The following is a 7,663-nucleotide window of genomic DNA, read 5'->3' as shown; positions in this document are numbered from 1 at the left end:
TATTTATAGAGCTATACCATTGAGAATAAGTAAGTTAAACTATTAATAGTTTAATACAACTTAACTTTGAGAAGTGTTAGAGCCAGTAACTTTTGTAATTTGTAGTCATCAATAATAGTTTTAATAATATGAGATTTTATCTAATGGTGTAAAATTATACATGTTGACAAGAATTTAATAAAGTTGCTACTCCTAGACTTTTTTCTTAATTTTTTCTCTCAATAGTAACAAAAAAACTAAAATATAACTTAAAAATAATGTTGTTAATATTATATTATTCATTCTATTAACTATTGGTCTATTTTTATAAATTAAATGATAATAGTATAATACAATATTAAATCTATTTAAAACTTTTTAAAAAATTATAAGACATTAACAAACTAGAATTTTCCCACACATTTGAGAGCCAAATAATACTTTACCCAGAAAGTAAATTTGTATACCTAAAGTATTTCTAAACTACAAACCTTCTTAAATATGATTCTTTCTACTCGTTTCTAAAAATAGAATGGAATAAATAAAGAAAAGAAAAGAAAAGAAAACTACAAAACCCAGGCGAAGCCGTAACGTGCCGGCGTGCTGCCATGGAAGCAACGGTGCTGAGTTCGACTCTGCAGACGCGGACACTGCGTCTTCCGTGCACATTCAGTTACAATAACTGCTATCTTCCCTCAACCTTCTCCCGTCGATGCTCCTCCACTCATCCTCGCCCTCATTATCGTCATAATCATCACCTTACTCAACTTCCAGCTTTCAATTCAAAGCCTTCGCGCTTTGCTCGTTTATCTCCGCTATGCTCCTTATCCAGCGAGCACTCTCAGGAATCTTCTGACCTCGCTGTTCTTCTCGAAGTCGACGGGTGAGTCTTCTTCAGCTTCGTTTTTATTTGTTTGCTTGTGGCATTTGAATTTTGTTTAAGCTGTTCTATTGCTTTATATGCTTGTTTACTTGAATTTCCTTGCTGTGTTAGGGTTCTTATGGACGCATACCGAGTGGGTAATAGATTAGCATTCAATAAAGGTATGCGAAATTCAGCTTTGCATCGTGTATGTATAATGTATAAGGTGTAATTAATTAATTAATGCGAAATTGAGCTTTGCATTGTGTATTATGTGCAATCGAGAGTGTGATTAATTATTATTATGAAACTCTGTGATGGTGCAGCATTTGAGAAGCTTGGGCTTGACTGTGCAAACTGGACTGAACCTATCTATGCAGATCTTTTAAGGTTTGTGAATTGTGAGTGTGTCTGCACCATGTGCGCTTGTGTGTAATGGATTTTGGATTAGATTGTTCTCTTGCTTATTGAAGTGACTGAATTTGCATTTAGTTCGGACTCTTTGCTTTGTTAATTATTGGAAAAGCTTGATCTTGAGTGCTGCAAGTCAAGGTCTATGTACATATGTTGCTTGTTAACCATGCTGCAAATACTCTCCAGGAGAAGTGCGGGAGATGAAGAGAAGATGATAATTCTGTATTTTAATCGAGTAAGTTGTTCATCTTTTGTCTGCATTAGGAATTTTCTTTTAAGCAAAAGGAACTGGTAAATTTCAGTGATGTTCCTAGAAATGTAACCCAAGCTATATTCTTCTGTAACTAAATCTGAATGCAGATTGGTTGGCCAACTTCATTGCCCACAAATGAGAAGGGACAGTTCACAAAAAGTGTTTTACAGGAAAAGGTATTGAACAAACTTGATTAATGATAAATCACATACTGCTAATTAATATACTTTAAATTTGGTGTATGAGGAGAGTGTGTTGTTTGATGAAACTTAAAATCTTCAGGAATCCTACATAAATTGTCCTAACTCCTGGGGCCATCTATTTATATTGAAAGATCTATTATTGCCCTCCAATGTAATACATAAGTTCAAGCAGCATATCATATCTCCATGCAATTCTGCTAATTAAGAAAAAATTGAGAGCAAGTTCTCCAAGGAGAAAGGATTTTTTTTCTACAAAAAGAAAAAAAAAAAGAAAAAACTGGTTTAATATGACCTCTGATGGCAAAGAAAGTACTCAAGGAATTGGGTTGTTATTGTATAGCCTAGAAAGGTGAAAATATGTCCCCAAATGGTGAAATGGTTTTCTAATCTGCTGATTTGCATGTATTGATATTAAAGTGTTCAGAATTTGTAGAGCTTCCTGTTTAACTCTTCGGTATATTGGCAGGAAAAGGCAATGGAAGAGTTTGTGATGTCAAAAGACCTACCTTTGCGACCTGGAGTTGAACAGTTAGTTATCTCCTATTCATTTCATATGACTGTGGATGCATGTTTCTTGGATATATGTTTTCATTTTTGAATAGCAACCCTGCAGGGGAGCTACCTTTTTGCACTATAGTTGAGGAAATCAATATGTACATTAGTTAAGGATGCTTCCATTATCATACTGATGCATTTTTCCCACATTAAGTTGTTTTCTGAGTCAATTTAGTCATTCTTACAGTTGTAAGGCACATAATCTTTTTAGGGAGATTTCTCTCTCAGATATGTTTTGGGCTGGAAAGCTTTATTTCATAGATTTTTTTTTTTTTTTTCAAATAGAGTCTCTTTTCCTCTTCATCTTAATAACATTCTTTAAGAAAAACATATGGCTGATTTGTTGGTCAACATATTTGAAGTGGGAATGAGTTAAGTTATTGTCTAGCAATTTTCCCTTTTGAATTTAGTTTGTTTTCCACTAATTAGGAGTTCATTGGGTTTTCAACTGAATTCGTGTGTTTCAACTAAGGCAATTTGTGCACGTCCTTAGATGTGTACATTCCATGTTTACTTTCCTGATGAGATTACGGCTGGTAGTTGGTAATTTATTCATTATTAGACGTATTCATGACAGGGAAGTCTCAATTCATAATGTTTCTCCTTGGAATTCCGGAAATCTAGCCTTTTTTGTCTATCTTAACATAGAATAATTGTCTCCATTGTCAGGTTTATTGATGATGCGTATAGTGAACGAATTCCAGTAATAATACTTACAGCCTACAGTAAAAGCGGTGACAATATTGCCAGGTAACTTAATGAAATTTTTGTCCTCCTTTTTTTGGTGGGGGGGGGGGGGGGAAGGGTTCCAAACCTATATAGTGGTACTAAGTAATATGATATTAAGATTATCAGTAAAATATGTGCTATTTGTCATTATGCTGAATATTCTCAATCACGTATATTGGACTTCCGATTTGCTTACCAAATCTTCCTTTAGGTTTGCAAGGGTGAGGGTGAGGGTGAGCTTTGCTGGGGTTTGTTTTATTTGAAAGTTAAAACACACATGGAATTGTGGAATATAATTATTATTTGCACACTAAATGTTTAGTAAAGGTGCATTTAACTGCTAGTACAGATTTGAATAGTATTCTATTTTAATATAATGTATATTTTATCACCTCCATTGAACTTATATTGTTGGGGGGCCGTGAGGTTCACAAGCTCTTTGATCCTTGCTCTATGCTTGTTTAGCATCCATAATTTCTTTTCCTTCCAAAACAACGTGAACAAACTAATATTTCCTTTCTTTTGCCTTGTGCTTACTAAAATTTAGGACCGTAAAAGAAAAGCTTGGTAATGATCGAAGCATAAAGGTAATCACTGTGGGGAATTCAGAGGTTGAGCAAAGTTTATATGGCCAACTAGTCTCAGGAAAGGTAATTTCTTCTGGTGTGGATGAAGAACTTGCCAAGGAAGCCAAAAGAGCAGGTATATTACTTCCTCTCTCTCATGCATGTATCTTTAGTGTGCAACATTGTTTGTCTTTCTGAGATGCTACTTTTGGCTAGTCTCTGCTGAGAAACAAAGGTTAGCAAAGGAGGTTGCATCCATGCTGAAGTTGAGTGTCGAGATTGATACCACCTTATCTGAAAGGTCAGTTCATTTATTTCCATCTCTTCTAGTTTTATTTGATTTTTTATGGACACCAATACCTAGGGATCAATGCTTAGTCTCTGGGAAAAGAAACTTGGAAATCCATAAGGTAAGAGTCAATTTCACAATAAACTTAAAAAGTACAGACTCCATAATATTACTTACATACATATGTTAGCGTTTGATTGCTTCTCAATTTCAAATTAGTTATTGATGTGGGTTTAAGACTTTCAGTTACATTGTTAAATAATAAATACTAACATTGTTGTCAATTATCATTTAATTTTTTGATAATCTGTTCAGTATAGATAAGATTGTAGCTGCTCTACGTGCGGGAGCCGAATATGCTGGGTTACCTGTCTGCAACTGTGTACTTGTTGCAGGAAGCCAAACTGGAGTAGCTGGAGCTAATCGGGTGGGCATGCCGTGTGTTGTTTTAAGGAGCAGGTCTAAACTAATGCATGGTCTTACTTACAGTTCCTTAGTATATCATTATGGTGCATATTAGAACTGTTGCTTAGTTGATCGCTTCCTGCAGCTTGACATCTAGGGCTGAGTTCCCATTGGCAAATGCTACAATGGATGGTTTTGGAGGTCCAGATCTAACAATCTCTAAATTACGCAATATATGCAAGAAAAAACAGCCATGATTGGAAAGTAAGTTCTTAGCTACAAGAGAGTACTGTTTACATGAATTTAACTAGTGATTGTGCTGAAAAGTTTTCAATACTGATTTTCCTCTGCCAGAGTTGATATTGGTTTACCTTATCCAAGAAATTCATCATAACCACACTTGCTCTAGATTTGAAGCTTTTCGTTGGCAGGAAAAGGGTATGGACCTCTAGATGGAGTGTTTATGAGTCTTGTGTCTGAAAGCATGTTTGTTGGTACATGACAGAATATTCATTTAATGGTGATGCTAAACACCTTAGTTAACAAATTCATAGTGGAAGATCAGACAAATTATACTAATAATACATGCGGGTTTGGATAAAGATAATGTAACAAATTCAATACTAATGTCATGTCTCTCAGCGCACAAGGAAAGGGAGATAAATATTGTAATTATCATTCTATCAGTACTTGTTTAGTGTGAAACGTATTTTACCTGAATGAAAATAAAATGCTTCCTGCGCAGTGTAGATACAAGATGATTATGTATTTTTCTTTAGAAGAGGCACCTTTGAACTTGATGAATTAGAAATGTCTCCACTCTCCATGACAGATATAGTGGTCAAATTGCATTCGGCAGTTGACACTTACCGCGTTAGCTCCTCCACTTGTTATTCTTCATTGGTAGCGAATAGTCAAGTAGATGTACCTTTTTTGTGGGATCTAAAGTCAATTCAAGTTATCTTTAACCATTTTTAAATTTATAGTTAGTTACTCTAAACTTTGGAGGAATTAGATTCTTCTATCTATTAGAGCGTTTAGTGCACCACATTTGTGGTCTTGTATTACTAATTTAGCGACATTAATATATGAGTATGTTTTTTCTTTTTATTCTAAAATTTTGCAAGCTTTAGTTTCTCAATTTTTTTTTGGTGGATAAGGGAGGTCAAGACCCCAAAACAAAAAACAGAAAAAAGAAAAACTAACAAGAGCCTCTCGGCCTTAGAGAACCATAACTATCTAAGAAGAGAGAATTCGTAATGTCAGGAAGCGGAGTATCAAACAGATGAAGACCAAGAGGAAGGTGCTGTCTTTTCTTGGCAAGAGTGTCAGCTATAGTATTCGCTTCTCTCAGCGTATGCTTCCATTCAACCTTATGAATGCGGCTACTTAACAAACTTATATCGTCAAGGAGAGGTTTGCAAGGATGAGAATTAGTACAACCTTCTCTTATAAAATTAATAGCCATAGCCGAATCAGACTCAATGAGAACATGAGAGAATTCATTTGCTACCGCAATGTGCAGACCCTTTACAATGCCCCAGAGCTCAGCTTGTGTGATGGAGCAGCTACCTAAATTGCAAGAGAAGCCAACAACAAATCTGCCAAGGTGGTTACGAAACACTCCTCCACAAGCTGCATTGTTTTCTCGCTTGAAAAATGATCCATCCACGTTCAACTTCATGCAATTCTCTACAGGGGGATACCATTTTATCATGCTTATAGCTACAGTACGATTTCTTTTTAATTGGGAGCTTTTCCTCATAACGCTCAACATCTCTTTTCCACGGAATTTAATAACTTCAAAAGCTGCTGTTGAGTGCATCCTCTTGCCTTCAAAAATATATTTATTACGGAAGAACCAGAGACATGAGCTTGCCACTCCAAAAATACATGACCAATCAGTTTCATTAGATAAATTGGCAAAGAGCCAATCTCTAATTTCTCAATTTAGTAGAAACTAGTGCAGCTCACGGAAATAATAAAAAAATATTAGGTATATATGAATAAAAAAAAGTAAGGTATAAAAATAATATTCAATTAGCTTAAATACACATATAGATTAAAATCTGACAAAAAAATATATATATATAAGTACACAATAGATCAATTTATTTATAAGATCCAGGATTTAATATAGCATCATAGAATAGTTACGGTCATAACTCATAAGCATGCTAATTTATGCGAACGGAATTGAATTCTACACGTTTATTACAAAATTTCTTGTTTTTGGGTCAGAATTCCATATAAGTTTGATTCATAGTTATTAGAATCAGACCGAATCAATTAGTTCGATCAATAAACCAGTAAATTAGACACTAAATCAATCTGATTTAATGTTCTAACCATTTAAAAAATAAATTGAATTAAACCGATAAAAATCGGTAAAACCAGCACAAATTAGTCAGAATCGACATTCGACAGTCAATCTACATCGTCAACAATCAATGGGTTAGGTTTGAGAAATTTTTAAAAATATTGCAATATAGGAAAGTTGAAGTGGGTCTTATAAAGACCAACCTAACAACCACTAGGCTATTCTGGTTTTCAACTTTTCGTTATTTTTAATGCTTTTTAAAGTATATATTTCATTTTAACATGATATCTTAATTAATACACATGATATCTAAGTATATATTTTATTATTATTTTAGCTATAAACTCACTCATTTTTAAATTAATTATATTTTTATTTAATAATAATTATAAAATTCACTTATTTTTTTCGTAATTATATGATATCTATTAATATTATTTCTCTAATAAATACTTATAGTATAATAGGTATAAATTAATTAATAAATTATTAAAATTTAAAAATAATAGCTATTTTAATATAAAAACAAAATAAAAATACTTATGATAGAATAAATAATAAAATGCTTATTGTTCTTGTTCCATATTATTTTAGAATAGCTTGATTATTTTTAAAATGTTAGCGAATATATATTTTAAATTTTAATTTTAAATTTTTTATAATTTTATATTTTTATTTATGTAAAATCATGTCAATCGGTTCAACCAGTAATCCACTACCAGTTAAACCAATGATCCAGTGATCCAATAACTTAATTAATTTGATCATCGATTCAATTCTGACAACCATAGTTTAATTATCCATATAAATAATAACGTTCTACATCGACATAATGACATCTTTTTATGGGTATAAATATATAAAATTATTAATGATTTATTTTAACGACTAATAACAAAGTTTGATTGACATCGTACATTATAAAACACAATGAGTAATTATTTCAAATATTAATTATTCTCTTAATATTTAAACAAAAATAAGAATTTAAATATATATTATTTTTGAAATTATTAAAAAGATTTAATGCTTTCTCATTTAAAAATTAAGCTGAAGAATTAAGATTTTCAAATTTTCTCTTGAATGTA

At 32.6% G+C, this 7,663-nt stretch overlaps 1 protein-coding gene across 2 annotated transcripts; it reads left to right on the top strand.

Annotated features, from left to right (window-relative positions):
* The first annotated feature begins 405 nt into the window (after window positions 1–405).
* LOC112796138 (CBBY-like protein) lies at window positions 406–5,011 on the top strand. Of its 2 annotated transcripts, none has more exons than XM_025838464.3 (12): window positions 406–862; window positions 974–1,023; window positions 1,168–1,231; window positions 1,442–1,490; window positions 1,616–1,684; window positions 2,178–2,239; window positions 2,936–3,016; window positions 3,543–3,697; window positions 3,778–3,862; window positions 4,166–4,309; window positions 4,401–4,519; window positions 4,610–5,011. In XM_025838464.3, the coding sequence occupies exons 1-11, from the start codon at window positions 588–590 to the stop codon at window positions 4,510–4,512; spliced, it is 1,146 nt and encodes a 381-aa protein (XP_025694249.1). In that variant the 5' UTR covers window positions 406–587; the 3' UTR covers window positions 4,513–4,519; window positions 4,610–5,011. The 2 variants fall into 2 exon arrangements, 1 of the variants encoding a protein (XP_025694249.1); XR_003199033.3 differs by having other exon boundaries at window positions 486–862; window positions 4,171–4,309.
* The last annotated feature ends 2,652 nt before the right edge of the window (window positions 5,012–7,663 follow it).

The sequence above is a fragment of the Arachis hypogaea genome, chromosome 4, assembly GCF_003086295.3.
Source record: "Arachis hypogaea cultivar Tifrunner chromosome 4, arahy.Tifrunner.gnm2.J5K5, whole genome shotgun sequence".
In the NCBI taxonomy this organism is placed as follows: Eukaryota; Viridiplantae; Streptophyta; class Magnoliopsida; order Fabales; family Fabaceae; genus Arachis; species Arachis hypogaea.
The sequence above is the reverse complement of the archived record's forward strand: the minus strand, read 5'-3'. Positions and strand labels throughout refer to the sequence as shown.

Excerpts from the sequence above, each read along its gene's own strand:
- LOC112796138 (XM_025838464.3), top strand. The coding sequence starts at position 588 with ATGGAAGCAACGGTGCTGAGTTCGACTCTGCAGACGCGGACACTGCGT. Across the intron at positions 1,024-1,167 it reads TAGATTAGCATTCAATAAAG|CATTTGAGAAGCTTGGGCTT; the intron begins GTATGCGAAATT and ends GTGATGGTGCAG. Across the intron at positions 1,685-2,177 it reads AAAGTGTTTTACAGGAAAAG|GAAAAGGCAATGGAAGAGTT; the intron begins GTATTGAACAAA and ends GTATATTGGCAG.